Source organism: Nothoprocta perdicaria, unplaced genomic scaffold (assembly GCF_003342845.1).
Source record: "Nothoprocta perdicaria isolate Ctin4 unplaced genomic scaffold, notPer1 scaffold_17, whole genome shotgun sequence".
Taxonomy (NCBI): Eukaryota; Metazoa; Chordata; class Aves; order Tinamiformes; family Tinamidae; genus Nothoprocta; species Nothoprocta perdicaria.
The window spans coordinates 421164-435366 of record NW_020454871.1 but is presented as its reverse complement, the minus strand read 5'-3'; the positions used below and the strand labels follow the sequence as shown (position 1 = coordinate 435366).

General features: G+C 50.0%; 3 protein-coding genes across 3 annotated transcripts in view; all 3 read left to right on the top strand.

Annotated features, from left to right (window-relative positions):
- Positions 1-7065, top strand: part of NUP62CL (nucleoporin 62 C-terminal like) — an 8387-nt gene extending 1322 nt beyond the window's left edge. The window contains exons 3-12 of the mRNA XM_026035923.1: positions 289-471; positions 891-1019; positions 1440-1535; positions 2001-2109; positions 2246-2390; positions 2747-2796; positions 2888-3022; positions 3813-3924; positions 4448-4514; positions 6450-7065. Of these exons, the coding sequence (XP_025891708.1) occupies positions 289-471; positions 891-1019; positions 1440-1535; positions 2001-2109; positions 2246-2390; positions 2747-2796; positions 2888-3022; positions 3813-3924; positions 4448-4514; positions 6450-6541 (1118 nt within the window). The 3' untranslated portion in view covers positions 6542-7065. The remainder of the gene's footprint in view (positions 1-288; positions 472-890; positions 1020-1439; positions 1536-2000; positions 2110-2245; positions 2391-2746; positions 2797-2887; positions 3023-3812; positions 3925-4447; positions 4515-6449) is intronic.
- Positions 7066-7674: 609 nt separating this feature from the next.
- RBM41 (RNA binding motif protein 41) lies at positions 7675-13332 on the top strand. Its single transcript, XM_026035976.1, has 7 exons — positions 7675-7686; positions 8202-8318; positions 8616-8808; positions 10439-10643; positions 11701-12065; positions 12565-12712; positions 13030-13332. The coding sequence occupies exons 1-7, from the start codon at positions 7679-7681 to the stop codon at positions 13185-13187; spliced, it is 1194 nt and encodes a 397-aa protein (XP_025891761.1). The 5' UTR covers positions 7675-7678; the 3' UTR covers positions 13188-13332.
- Positions 13333-13718: 386 nt separating this feature from the next.
- The window catches only part of MORC4 (MORC family CW-type zinc finger 4), a 13592-nt gene continuing 13107 nt past the window's right edge, over positions 13719-14203 (top strand). Inside the window, exon 1 of the mRNA XM_026035922.1 lies at positions 13719-13800. Coding sequence (XP_025891707.1) covers positions 13719-13800 — 82 coding nt within the window. The remainder of the gene's footprint in view (positions 13801-14203) is intronic.

Below are 14203 nucleotides of genomic sequence, written 5' to 3'. Positions count from 1 at the left end.
GCGGGTGAGTGACGGCACCGGCGTGGGCTCGCGTGTGTCTGCCGCGGGCACGGAGGGGCTGGGGCTGCAGTGCCGGCGGGATGGGGTCGGTGGGGCTAGCGGGAGCGTGGAGCGGCGGGAGGGCAGCTCCCCGTGCGGGCTGCTGCACCCCGGCCTCAAAGCTCTGCGTGTGTGCAGAGCCCAGCTCAGGTCCTGCAGCCCTCGCTTGGTGCTGGGGGCAGTGTGGGCCGCAGGAATCCCCCCAGGAGGGCTGCACCTAGAACTGTTCTTCACCTGCGGGTCCGCAAGAAACGTTCTTGAGAGTTTTACACATAACAAATGACTTGTTCTTCTTCGTTGAACTTCTGCTCCTTGCTCCAGGTCTAAACTTTGGGTCGTTGACTTCAACAGCAGCTACGAGTGCACCCAYGGGAACGCTGACCACGAGCACGAGCCAGGCACCCACGCTGTCGTTTGGAGCCAAACTTGGAGGTAAGTCATGATTAAGGAAATAGTGATTCAAAGAATAGAGACTCTCCTCCTCAGCTTACAGTTTCTGCTGGAGTCTGGCGTTGGGTCAGATCTATTTATTAGTGTGCAGTTACAGTGGCATCAGCAATCTGTGCAAGTTCACTGAACTGTCTCATTAAAAATACCAGGTCTTGTTGCTGTCCTGTGTGCAGGGTTGTATTCTGAAGTTTTTTGTAGACTGTTTTTTGGAACCAAAGCACAAGTAAAAGCAAAAAAGGTTACAAAAGAGAGGATGAGTACAGGAGAAGGTTCAGAATCCTCTTTGTGTCCATGAAAAACTGGCCTGCAGAGAAAGATTCATAGCCTTCCCAGCTTGGCTCTTCTGAAATGTTGGAGTTTGACAAATATCTGCTTGTTTCAAACTTTTCTGCTGTTTCTAGCAACATCCACAGCTTCTACGACTGCAACTACCACCACAACTTCCCTTCTTGGCTCAACTGGGCCTACACTGTTTGCATCTATAGCAAGTTCCTCAGCAGCAGCCTCATCCACCACCACCAGCCTCTCGCGTAAGTCACAAAATACAGAGTTTATAGATTGGAAGGAAAAGGGATGAGGCTTCTGGGTGGTGTCTGTCAGTAACAAAGCTTCAGATGCTCTTGTAACAGAGGACAATTAAGGTCACTTGTCCTTGATGACTGCCAGCTTCCCACTTGTTTCATGGCAGACTTTGTTTGGTCACGAATTATAGAGAGTTTTGTCCACAAKGAGCACATTTAATTTCAAAGTGAGCAGGCAGAGTGGTAACTGCAGCTGTAGATGATTTTGTTGTTGTTTGAGGGAAATGATCACCACAACTGAGCTCTATATCTAACTAGGTGTCAGACAGTGCTGTGAGTCTGGTGCATCTGACATTAATGGTCAGCTTTGACCCTTACCCTTAGGTGTTCATCCATGTGGTCCTCAAAATTCTTGTTTTCTGTTTACAGTTGGTGCCCCTTCCACTGGTACAGGCACTCTTGGAACTCTTGGATTTGGGTTGAAAGTTCCTGGAACGACAGCAGCAGCAACAAGCACCGTGACTAGTAAGCATTAAATGCAATAAATAAGCACAGGCAGCGGTGCTGGGCAGTAGAAAAGGGCCGTGCTGATGTTGCAGTAGAGGRTGGGGAAGGAAAAAATATTTTACAGAATACAGAGTAGCTGCAGTTGTGCAAGGCAGGATTTGAGTGTGCAATTAATAGGTCTAGAATTAAAATACCTAAACACTGAGGCATATGTGGTTTTTTGCTAATGTTTTTATCTTTGAGTGATGCCCGTCAGTGTAGGCTGTCAATTGTGCTTTCCACTATAATACTTTGCAGGTATTTATAATGTGTTGCTGTCAGTGATATCAAATTGTGCAATTGCCTGTGCGTGTCAGATGGGGTTCCCTTGTTAAAAGGGCCTTTTTGACCTCATACAGCACTGGGGTTAGAATTGTAAATTGGATCTGTTCTGATTCTTCTAGAGGTGACCTTCRGTTGTTTCACCTGAGTCTTCTCTTTCAGGCTCTTCTGCTCCTAGTGTAAGTTTTGCTTTGAATCTCAAGCCATTAACTACCACTGGTACCATTGGAGCTGTGACTTCTACAGCTACTATAAGCACAGCAACAACCAGGTGAGTGGGAGTTTTGATTTGGGCACTAGCAATGTTGCTGTTGGTGTCTGGAGGAAGGGGAAGGGAGTGGGTGCTCYTAGTTGTGCTTACAGCTTGGGTTTTGATCCTGTGCTCTGCATTGTCTCGTGCTTCTCAGCGCACCTCCAGTGATGACTTATGCCCAGCTGGAGAGCTTGATCAACAAGTGGAGCCTGGAGCTGGAAGATCAGGAGAAGCACTTCCTTCATCAGGCTACTCAGGTGAATGCCTGGGATCGGACCTTGATAGAGAATGGAGAGAAGGTAAGGTGACATCTGGTGCAACCTGATCTGGTTTAGTTCTTAAGAGATATTAAGTGTTATAAAGGCAGCAAGCCATCCAGTAGGGTGTCTGTCTTCTTAAACGAAAGATGCCAATTAAATATGGGCACTTAAGAAAACTGGGCCATGTCTTGATTAGTAGTCTGCATGGAGTTATGTGAACAAATTATCTTGAGTTGTTTTCAAAGCCAAAGCTTTATTAAATATTTTCTGGTCTACAAATATGTTTATTTCCTGTCTGTGATTAAATATTTGCGTAGGACCAGTTTCCTCAGTTCTTCCAGTCTTTTGCCAGATGATCTCTCATTTTCCTACTATTGAATRTGTTTTGTTTCTAGATTACATCATTGCATAGAGAAGTAGAAAAAGTGAAGCTTGATCAGAAGAGGTAAGGAACTGTGGGCACTGGGGGTGGCTTTATCTGCATGTTCTGTTATGTATGCAATATCTAAACCCAATGTAATTTTTTTTCCTTTCAGACTGGATCAGGAACTAGACTTCATTTTGTCACAACAGAAAGAGCTGGAAGATTTGTTGACCCCTCTGGAGGAGTCTGTGAAGGAACAGAGTGGGACTATTTACTTGCAGCACGCGGATGAAGAGAGGGAGAGAACGTAAGATGAATCTGTGTTGAAGATGCGATAAGCAGCCTAGTGCAGTGATGTGCAGTCAGAAGTGGAGTTGGGGTGCACGACAGTATTGAACTATCAATATCCTSATTAAAATGTGTAACCTTGTTTTATGCATTGCATTTTTGCATCTTAAAAATAGGGAAAWAAAAMCTGGAAGCCTCTTTAATCAGCGTGAAAAGCTCTGTGGATGTGGGTCTAACTACCTGTTTYGGAAAAGGCTATTAATATTGGCAAAATTACTTTTATAAAGTAATTAGTGGCAGTTAATATGAGCAGAAAGCACTTTGTGTGGCTCAAGTATCCTTGTCAACATGGTACAGATACTGAGTATTAACAAGGTGAAGTATTTGGTTCAGGAGGCATGAGTCTTGAAGAGCCTTGTCTAGCTGGTTGCTTTAATTCTGATGTTAAGCTTCTAAAAAGCCTTCACTAGTACTGCTCATCTGTAACTAAATACGATTGCAAGAGCTAAGATGTTAAAAACTCGCCTGGCCACCGTGTGCCACATTCTCTGGCTGTCCCTGCTGGAGCAGGAGGGTTGGACTGGGTCTCTAGAGGTCTCTTCCAACCTTAACCATCCTGTGATTCTCTTGGGTATTATCTAAAACACGCAGTAAAATGCCTGTCATGGTGCAGTTCCCATGTTTCCACTGTCTTGACTGGAAATCATGGGGCTAATTCTCTTCACCTGAAGAAGAGATGTAGATCAACTGAGAGCGGGTCCTCTGGGGCTTTCTGTACACGTTGTGATGTTGGTTCTCGTGTTTTGCAGATACAAACTGGCTGAAAACATAGATGCTCAGTTAAAGCGCATGGCACAAGACCTCAAGGACATCATTGAGCACCTCAATACCTCAGGAGGCCCAGCAGACACTAGTGACCCAGTGAGTCCAAACGTGGTTTGCAAGTCAGTAGAGACAGAAGATTTTTTTTTTGCACCTTTCTTGTGCAAATCTGGTTTCTGTACAAAATACAGGAGTTGCTCTTTTTTAACTTCTAATACACTTGTATCCACCAAACGGGCTCTGAATTATATACTCCTTTTGTCTTTATTGATATTTTTTTTTTACTAGGAAAAAAAACCCTCCATCTGAATAGAGTATTGCAGACTTCTTTTTTCCCTGTTAAATTTCATTTTTGCCATCCTGAGACTAATGTGATTAATGTGCTGCATTTGAGGTYTGAATTTGAGTAAGACCAAGGCAGAGGGATACACTGCAACAAACATCTGTCCTGCCAGAAAGGAGGCAATGTAAGACAGTTGCTGCAAAGACTTTGGGGAAAATAACTGTTAGTAAAGCTGCATGTATGAGAAATTTGATAGTTGCATGTTTCAGAGCACAGGGACTGTCTGTCTCTTGCTGCTCTTGGTTTTTGTGTACTAATATTTGCACCTTTTTCTTTCAGCTTCAGCAAATCTGTAAAATTCTGAATGCACATATGGATTCTTTGCAGTGGATTGACCAGAATTCAGGTGAGTTTTGTGCGGCTATTTGGGAATAAAAATGTGAAGTATGTTGAGTGTGCCTGCATGTGCAGAGAGGCCATGCTGAGCAGAGGCTGCACCTCATAGTGCAAAGCTTTTTAGTGCAGTTACTGTGACTTATCCATGGATTTGCTGGTATATGAGGGTGTTTCAGAGCTCAGCATTTAAAAATACAAAAGACACATGAAAATTGTTAGACAAAGGAAGAGAACATATGAATTTTTTTTTACTTGATGGTATTGGCCAGAGGGGGGCATTGCTGACTGCAGTGATGGAGYTCTCAGCAGCACTGAACTGCAGCCCCCTGGTTGCAGCGCTGTCCAAAGCGCTGCCATCGGTGTCACCAATCCCGGATGGAAGCAGGCCCCTTCCTCTGATTTTATTGTGATAACGTTGGCTTAGACCAACATTAAATGTGAGGTTTTCTAGAAGATCTGTGACTTCTGTGTGCTAAGCATGAATTCTATCTTTCTTTTAACTAGTAAGTGTTGGTCTGCCTCCTCTGGCATGAGATTGCTGACTCCAATTGCAGAATAAACTTAAAATTACCTATTGTTGAAGGGCTTTTTCAAAAAGTTGTCCTGTAAGCAGGGAGAAGCAATAAACCTTAAAACTGCCTGATTTTTAAAAATGATTCATGTGGCTGCATCTCTGGGGTTATTGACAGGAGGAAGAATTCCTTTTAATATATGCACTTAAATGCTAGATTGCAGAAGAACATGTGATGTTGAAGTAACCAAAGTAGCCTTTACTGTTAGTAATTTGAAAGTAGGCCTGTGAAAGATGCATTTCTAACAACAACAACAAAAAAGAAGATATCTGCCCTGTGCGTAAAGCTAAAAACTTTCCTGTGAGGGGCAGCTCCAAGGCTGTGTCACAAAAGTAATTGAGCTTTTTCTAAGCACACTTCTCTCTTTGGCTATTAATATATCTGATTTTTAAGAATCATATGCAACTAAAGACTCTAATGAAATTGTTGCTAATTTATTCAGCTTCTCTTGTGTTGAGCCGATTAAATGGGCTTGCTGAGCGGCGTGATGCTGTTCTCTTCGTAGTATGACCCTAGTAAATGAAAGGTTTGGATGAAATCTTGTGCCTAAGTATTGCCTCAACCAGTTACTTTCTTAGCTTACCTGAATCTTAAATTGAGCAGGACTAGATATGTGATAGTGAAGCAGATTTATCTTGTCTCACTTTTGTGTGGTGAATTTTTGGGAATGGACAAACTGAAAGGTAAAACGCTTCATATTTTAGCGGAAGATTTTTATTTTCGCACAATGGAATAAAATTTAGAGATATTCTGGATTAAGTTGAAGACTGACACAATGCCATAGACTTAGTGAATAACATCTGATAAGGTTCCATGAAATTGCTCTATTTTTTGGCAAAAATTAACTTTATTTTTTGCAATAGCTACAGTATTTAATAGCTAAATTAGTTGCCTATATAGTGGCACATCAGTGATCTGCAGCTTTTTGGTGTCACTGTACAGTTATGTATTTACAGCTAAAAGCTTGTTATAATGGTGTTATTCCATGAGAAAGTGTGTAGATGTCTAACAGACTATAGTTGATCTGAATCTTGCAAAACTCAGGTGTGAGATGAGCAGGGAAAAAATGATGCATCAATTTTTCTGGACAGTTTGCTCTGCTATCTAAAGCTGTATGCTGAAATTGCAGAAGCCTACAACAGGCTTGACAGTGCCATGCTGTGTTCCAGGGATCTTCAGAATCTGCCTACTGCTGCCTGAATGCCACGTAATGCCTCTTGGAAAATCTTCTCTTGGGAGTCTAACAGTGTTTTGGTGTTTTCCTCTTTCTCTGTGCAGTGTCAAACTTGAGCAAATAAGTGTGTTTCCTTCTGCAGGAGCTCTGTAAGGCTATGCTTTATGCTTATGAGTCACTTCTTTCTTTCTTTTTCCAGCCCTGTTGCAGAGAAAGGTAGAAGAGGTGACAAAGGTTTGTGAGAGCCGGCGCAAGGAGCAAGAGCGCAGTTTTAGGATCACTTTCGATTGAAAGACTGACGGGTGTTATAATATTAATCCTCAGTTCTGTTCTCATAAACTGAGGTTGGTGGGGACCTGGATTTAAAATTGATTTGAATTTGTGTTTTTCTACTTTATTAGTTTGGTTTGGAATAAAAAATAAAGCTGCTCTGCAGTATCGCACTGGAATTTGGTGAGTCCAGKCTAAGACTGCAGAAAGCTTGTGCTGAAATTATGTGGTTTTGTTCTTTAATCTTTGTAAGCGCATGCAAAGTGAGTAGATCTGAAAATGCTGCCTTTGGGCGTTTAAGTCCTATATGATTTCACAGCTGAGCCCTCCACCTCTATTATGCTTAAATGCAACTTAGATGGTTGCAATCAGAGCCTCATAGGCTTTTATTTGGATTCGTCTGAGTTGCTTGAGAAGTTCTTCAAGGAGCTGTAGACAAATTTGCCGTCTGACAAATGTAGTGCCCTGTGCTACAAGCTGGCCTGTGTTTCAACCGAGTCTGCTTCCAGTGCTGCAACTGGGGCTTTGTTCCTGTGTATGGGGGTCTTGTTTTGGTAATAAACAGCTTTTGTATATCACCTGTTTCTGAAGCACCTTCATTCCAGCAGAATTTGTGATAAAAATGCTAGATGTGGGAGTAGAAGATAGGTACGTGTAAGGGCTTGTAGGGCTTGCTTGGTCACAAGGGAGCAGGAAAAACATAACGAACAGTGTGAAGAGTGTAAAGAGCTATGCTACTATCGTTGTTTTCTTGATTAAAATGTTATTTTAATGCAGAATCCCTTCTATGTTTACACGKTGTGGAACACAACTCTTCTGGCAGACCTGTGTAGCACTTGGTTGAGCCCTACTCTCTGTAGGCTTATGTTTTGGGGGCTGCTGTGCATGGCTACACCTCCTCCATGCATTTATCCCGTTGTGCTGTGTGTTACAGCCGGAAAGGGAAAGGAAAGAGACCCTGGGGGTCCCTCCGTGCCCGTSTCTGCCGCCCGGCCGCCCCCTTCCCGCCGCGCCACCACCCCGGGAGCGGTTGTTGGCCGCTCGCCTCAGGCGGCGCCCGCCCTCCCCAACTACAACTCCCAGCAGCCCCCGCGGCAGCCTCCGCCCGGGCGCGCGGGGCGGCGCGCGCGGGCGCTGCCGGGAGTTGGAGGCGCGGCCATGCGGAGGTGAGCGGCGCGCGCGGCCCGGGGCCTCCCCGCAGCCCGCGCTGAGGGCCGGGCGGAGCGGCCCGGAGCGCCGCGGCTCGCCCGGGACCCGCGGCGCGGGGGGAGAGGCCCCGGCGTGGGCACGAGCTGCGTGTGGGAGCCGGGGAGCGGCGGGAGCCGGCGGCTCGGCGGGGCCTAGCGAGGGCAAACAGCTTCGCGTGCGCTGCCCGTGCCTCCCTTTCCCGCTTTTAATTGCTTGAAACTAGGCAATAATTAAAAAAAATAGAAATAAGAACAACAAGGTTGGATATGTATTAAAAAAACCACTCTGAGGTATTCTTAAGGTACTCAAAATCTKAAAATGTTTGTTTTTCAAGTTAATGTTTTTTTTGTGGAGTTGTTTTTTTTTTTTTTTTTCTCCACATGCATTTTAATCCCCTTTAATCCCCCTGAAAAGCATCGAGCAGGTGGCGAGACCGTCCTGGTAGGGGTTGGGAGCGTTTCTTACTGTTGCCACCCGCCTGTGTTTCCCCCAGGGTGAACAGCAGCCTGTGCAGCGATGAGCTCCTCTTGGAGGACTTGGAGACGGAGGGAGAGCGGCAGCTGAAGAGCCTCCTTCAGCACCAGCTGGACACCAGGGTCTCCATTGAGCAGTAAGTCCTGCGGGGCTGGGGCCTCCTCGCCAGGAAGGTACTTCATCCGGGGAGCCCTGTAAGCCAAAGCAGCTGCAAATTCTCCCCCATAGCATCTCCAGCTGGGATATTCACAGTTGAACTCCTGGGACAAATGCTATAATTTATTTTGACCCGTTTATTTTGGCTGCGTGTGTTTCAGAATGGATGTGTTCCAGGTGGGGCAGGATGCAGTGGGGCTGGGGGGAGAGGCGGATCCTGAGCCTGATGCGGGATCCTGAGCGCTTCTCAAGGGCCTTTCTCCGCTCGGGGTTGCAGGTGCAAGTCGAAGCGCAGATGCTTCGCCCCTGCAGCTTTCTACAAGCCCTTCGGGGAGGAGGCCGCRGGGGCCTTGAGCTTGTCGCAGTTCCAGGCGCTGCAGGAGAGCGACAGGGAAACTGCCTCTCTCCGGGAACTGGGGCTCTCGGATGCAGAGATCCTGCTCTGGAAGAACCAGGCTTCCACAGAGAAGGTGAGAAGCTTCCTAGGGAACCTGTATGCGACAGATCCTTTCAGCCCTGTCTTGTCAGGTCCCGCTTTTCTCYGTGGGAAACTGAAGCCCTGTGTAATCCCTTTAGTAACGAGTAGCTCCTCTATGTGATCTCTTGTCTGATCATGCTGGTCTAAAGGTATTTCTTCTGGCCCGTTTGCTTTGGTTAAAGTTTGGTCTGTGTCAAAAACTGAGAGAGACAAAAAAAAGTCGGTTATTGGGAGCGTGGCAGGACCTGGTTGTATTCCTGTGTCACAGAGCACCTTGAGGGTGATGAGGGAGTCATTTCACTTGTGTAATTAAAAAAAAAATACTAAAAGCGGGAGGAAGGAAAAGAGAAAAGATTTCAGAGCAGCCAAACCTCCTTTCTGTTTTCTGCCACTGCTGGGTTCCACGGCAGGCTTGGGAGAGCCGTTTGTGTGGAAGGTTTTGCATGTTCCTCCACCTAGGGAACAACCGAAGTAGCAGTGCAGAGCTGTTCAACCAAGTGTGGCCGTGACCAGCCCCTCTTGGGGTGCAGCTGGCAGCAAAGCATCCCCAAAGGCAAACTGACAGGCAAGAGATGCAGCTTCCCTCTTCCCCTTCCTTTACCTGTTTGTTTCACGTTTCAGGACAAGGGGCTGTTGGGATCAGTCTGTGACAAGTGCTCTGGGCCTCCTCTTAAATTTGGTAAAGCAGGAGGTACAGAACAGGACTTGAATTGACTTGTGGCTTCCCTCCAACTCCTCCTCCTCTCGCTGAGCAGTAGCTATGTGTGGAAGGAAGCAGTAAGTCAGCGGTAATCGTGGGTTTGCCTCTCTCCCACTGAAGTCATTACTTCAGTTTTTAAATGCAAACCCAGCCTTTGGAGCCTGCATTTGGGCTCGGCTTAAGGAGGTGGGCGGTTTTCCTTTAGAGTGAAAATTAATGCCAACAGCACAATCTGTTAAATTTGGAGCAGAGTCAGCGGAGAGMTATTTAGAAATAAAAAACAGAATGGCAAACACTAGTCTGACAGAAAGTCACAGACATTAGGGTGTACTTCCTACCACTCGTGAGAGGAGAATAATATTTAGAGAGAAAAGACTCAAGCCTAGTAGAGATTTGCAGCTTTGGAGGTGGAGGGCCCCAAGTGAAATACTCCATCGAGGAGGAGCTGGCTGAGGCCAAGAGGACTCCAGGCTGCCCGTGGAGCTCTTATCACTGCAGGCTTTTCTTATTTACAACTACTGATTTCTAATTCTTCCGCAAACAAGGTGTGCAAATCATTCCTAGAGTTGCTTTTCCACATAGACAGCCCTTTGTGCTGCAGAGAAGCCGTGAAACGGTGGGTAGAAGCAGAGCAGAGGTAGGCAGGTGGAGTCAGGAGGGAAGGAGAGGCATCCTTGGGAAAATCTCTGGGATGTGTGGTGGGACAAAGCCTGGTCCCTTGCCYGAGGCAGAGGGATCTGCCACAGCARTTCTGAAAGAACCGAATAAGGAAAATGCAGCCTCRACGCCAGACAACAAGGTGCTCTCTGGATTCTGGAAAAGATGGGTGGGGGAAAGGCAGCAAAGCCGTTCGGATGCCGCTGGGGCTGGGGAGCGGCTGGGCGGCGGCGCGGCTGAGCGCCGCTCGCTCTGTGTCCCGCAGGGCGCGGGGCTCGGCGCGGCGCCCGACGCCACGCGCCAGCGCCTCGGCGCCATCCGCGAGAAGCTGGCCGAGCGGCAGCGCATCCTCGCGCTGCCGCAGCGCTTCGCCGGCAGCAAGCAGCTGAGCCGCCGCGAGATGGAGATCGAGAACGCGCTCTTCCAGGGCACCGACCGGCACGCCTTCCTGCGCGCTCTCTACCACCAAGGTACGGGGCCCGCGGCTGCGCCTGCGCCGCTCCCACAGCTCCCACAGGCGCAGCTGGCGGCTCTGCGCGGCCAGCCGCGTGCTCTGGCCCAGGGACACAGTCTCCAGACTAGAGATTCTCTCTCCCTGGCAAGAGCGGGAGGGAAGCGAAGGCACGGAGCAAACAGTGGCTTGATAAAGGCCCCCAACTCAGTAGCATGGGTGGGAACAGAGCCCGTTCACCAATTTCCAGTTGAGTGAGGCTCATGGGGTGGTGCCACCACTCACCTTAGCAGTGCCTAAAACCCTCACGTGTTTAATGTGATTTTTTGGACGGAGAGTCTAGTGTTGCCCAGACAGATTTTAACAGCTCCTTCTGCTTGAGCTGGGGAACGTGCAGAGGTGAAGCTCCTGGCCCAGCCTGGTTTTGTGTGTCAGACGGGGTTAAATAGATGACAAGGTGAGAACACTGCTCTGTTTGGGGTTGATGCTGCTCCGTCTTTACGTGCAGCTGGCTCCCAGGTCCTCTGGTCCCTGCTCCCTCCTCTGGTGCTACATCAGTGTTGCGGTGATGAGGAAGACCAGGAGGCAGCAAAGTGGGGCTGGGAGAGCCCCCTTTCATTTCCACCCTCATTTCGATTAGATACAATAAAGGACGTGTGTTTGGCCCATCCCTGATATGGACCTTCTTTAAATCCATTGGTTTAACCTGGTGGTGCCTCTGGAAGCAAAATACCAAGTTAAATCAGCATGGTACATCCTGGCCGTGCAGGAGGAAGAGGWGGGAATTGCCAGGCTGCTGAAATGYRATTGCAGATAAGCTAAGGAGACCATATGTAGAAAAATGAGTTCTGTGCAAAGCACTGGTGGAGCTGCTGCTCTCTGCAGGTCTGTCCTGGGTCAGTTTTGGGGCTTTTCTTCCTAATTTAAGTCATCTGCAGGTGGCAGATAGCAAGTGCATGGAGTTTTGCCTAGAATAGGACTTTGCTAGGGGTCCTGTCTGTTTCTCCCTGAATTCTTTGTTGTTTGCCGGGTGGTTGTTGGTAGTAATGTTGATGTGTTTCTTTGTGGTGAATTAGATGACACTCCGAAGAGTACAGCAAACGAAAAGGACCCCATGGATCACCTGGAGAGTGTGTACCAGGAGCTGCTGCACAAAGAGCTGCCTGAGGAGCCGCAGCCTGCGACGTGTGATCCGTGCGTGCCCCTGTGCGAGCCCCCGAAGGAGGCCACGGAGGAGACGGCGCTTCCCGAGCAGGGGGAGCAGGAACCAGGTGCCAGCCTTCCTGCAGCAAAGCCTCCCCAGGCCCCACCGAGGCCCGTGACTATAAAAGAGCCGGTGGAGTTTGTTTYGGAAGAGGAGATCCGTAAGAACAGGCTCTCGGAGGAGGAGATCCGGCGTATTCCCAGGTTTGCCTCCTACCATCCCGGGGAGCCCAGCAAGGTATGTTGAGATGTACCCAAGATGTGCTCACCTTCCTAGCTGGCATGTGCCAAGGCCCCCTCTGCAGGCAGAGGTGCCCCTGCTGTTGAATGCTTGTTGCCTGCTTGATCCCCCGGATGCCYGAGGGAGCAGCTCCTGCCGTGGGAGGAAAGGGGCCCCTGGAGCGCAGCAGAAGTCGCCCTGCCTGGCAAGGCTGCCCTGCAGAGCCCCGTCTGACTGGCAGTCAAGACCTGGTTCAAGCTGTTTAACTGGTGAAGGGGTTCCTAGGATATTCTAGGAATAACTGCAGCAGTCAGCAACTTGCAGATAGAGCATGGTGGTGCCTYAGGTCCAGCGCTGCCTCCGTCTTCCAAACTGTTAGTGTCAAGGGGAAGAACAGACTCTGGGRAGGCAGAGGGGACCAAACTACTCAATTGCTGTGGGGTGCACAGGCTGGCACCGGTGGGAGGGTGGCCTGTTTGCGTGGTGCAGGCTGACCAACCCTTCCTCTTGGGAMTAGGTGCTGTATTTGAAGAACCTGGGCCCTCGGGTGACGATGAAGGAGCTCGTGTCGTTGTTCGCTCGCTTCCAGACGGAGAGCAGCCCGCCAGTGCAGTTCCGCCTGCTGAGCGGCCGCATGAGGGGCCAGGCTTTCATCACGCTCCCTGGTGAGTTGCTCCTTGGGCCTCACGGTCCTTTTCTCGTTCCTGAAGGCGCCACCTCCGCGCCACAGAGTGCTGGGCTGGTCCCAAGCCAGTTGTCCATGGAGCCGGAGGTGAATTCATTCCCGTGACAGGTCCATCAAAGCAGAGGGGGTGTTGCAGGCYGTGTTCTGTGTCACACCAACTGAGTGATTGAGCCCTGCCATTGTTCTTGGTGCTCATGGAGGCTCTGTGATCCAGGACTGTGTGTTCCCCACCACCTGTGTCCATGCAGGAACTTGCTGGGTTTGTCTTGGAGCTGGTGTTTCACCCTCTCGTTGCAGACGTGCAGGCGGCACAGCAGGCAATGCAGCTTCTGAACGGGTACAACCTGCAGGGGAAGCCGCTGGTCATTGAGTTTGGGAAGAGCAAGGGGCATCCGTCTGAGACGGGCTCTGCCAACACCTCCTGCGGTGCCGGAGAGAACCCCGCTGGCAAGTAAGGCATGGAGAGCGGGGACCCTGCGGATTTGCACAGGCCACGGCATCTCCGTGGTCAGAAGAGGGGCGCTACGGGGCTGCTGGAGGCTGCCGTCCAGCTTTGAGTGTCCACGTGGGCAAGGCGGCGAGCGGAGGCCGAGGCCCCGAGGCGGAGAAGGAGCCGCGCCGCAGGCTGCGCCGGGGGAAGGCCGGAATGAGGGCTGGGAAGGGCCCTGCCCGGGGGCGCRCGGAGCGGCCCGGCGTGCCGGCCTTGCCGCCTGCTCTGCGCTTTGTGCGGGCAGGAGGGGGAGACTGCTCCAATAAAGGCCCCTGTCTCGTGTTTCCTCGCTCTGTGCTCATTCGCCTCTGCCCAGCGCAAGTGCTGCGCGGCAGGACGGGCGAGCGGAGCTCGGGTCCTGGCCTCCCTCCTGGGAGCTCCTTGCTGGTGCAGAGGCTGCTCTCCCGCCTGCCAGCGGGTCCTGGGCTTTGTGAGGAGACTGGAGTGCTGCCCCTTGCCTTCACTTCTCCATATTGACCCCTAGGAGCCGCGTAGCATGGAGGAGCTCTGGGAAGGAGCTTTGCGGCGGGTGTCGTGCTCTCCGTGYGCAAGGCAGGCCGGCATCGTGTGCGCCCCACGTTTTTCCTGCTGTTCCCGGGAGAGCAGCGTTTGAGCTCCTGTGCTGAGGGAACCAAGCCTTTCCCAAGAAGCTGGAGTTGCAGATTTCCTCTGCAATGTTAAACCCACCCCTGTGGAGCAGGGATGTTCCCAAGAAGAGGCTTTCTCTCCCTGGCATGGTCTCCCTGCCTCTCTGCCCGACTCCTTTTGCAGCTCTCCTCCTTGGGAACGCTCCAAGGGCAGAGCACTCAGGTGTGGAGGGGGACACGGGCGGAGACTTGGTCTCCTGGGGCCTTGGAGCAAACTGAGGAGCTAGAAAAGAAGAAAGGCCTTGGCCTGGCGCAGCCGGGCTGGGCCTAGAGCGCGGCTCAACTGAGCCCGTGGGAGAGCAGGGCCTCCCAACCGGGGCTCCCGGCAGTTGGG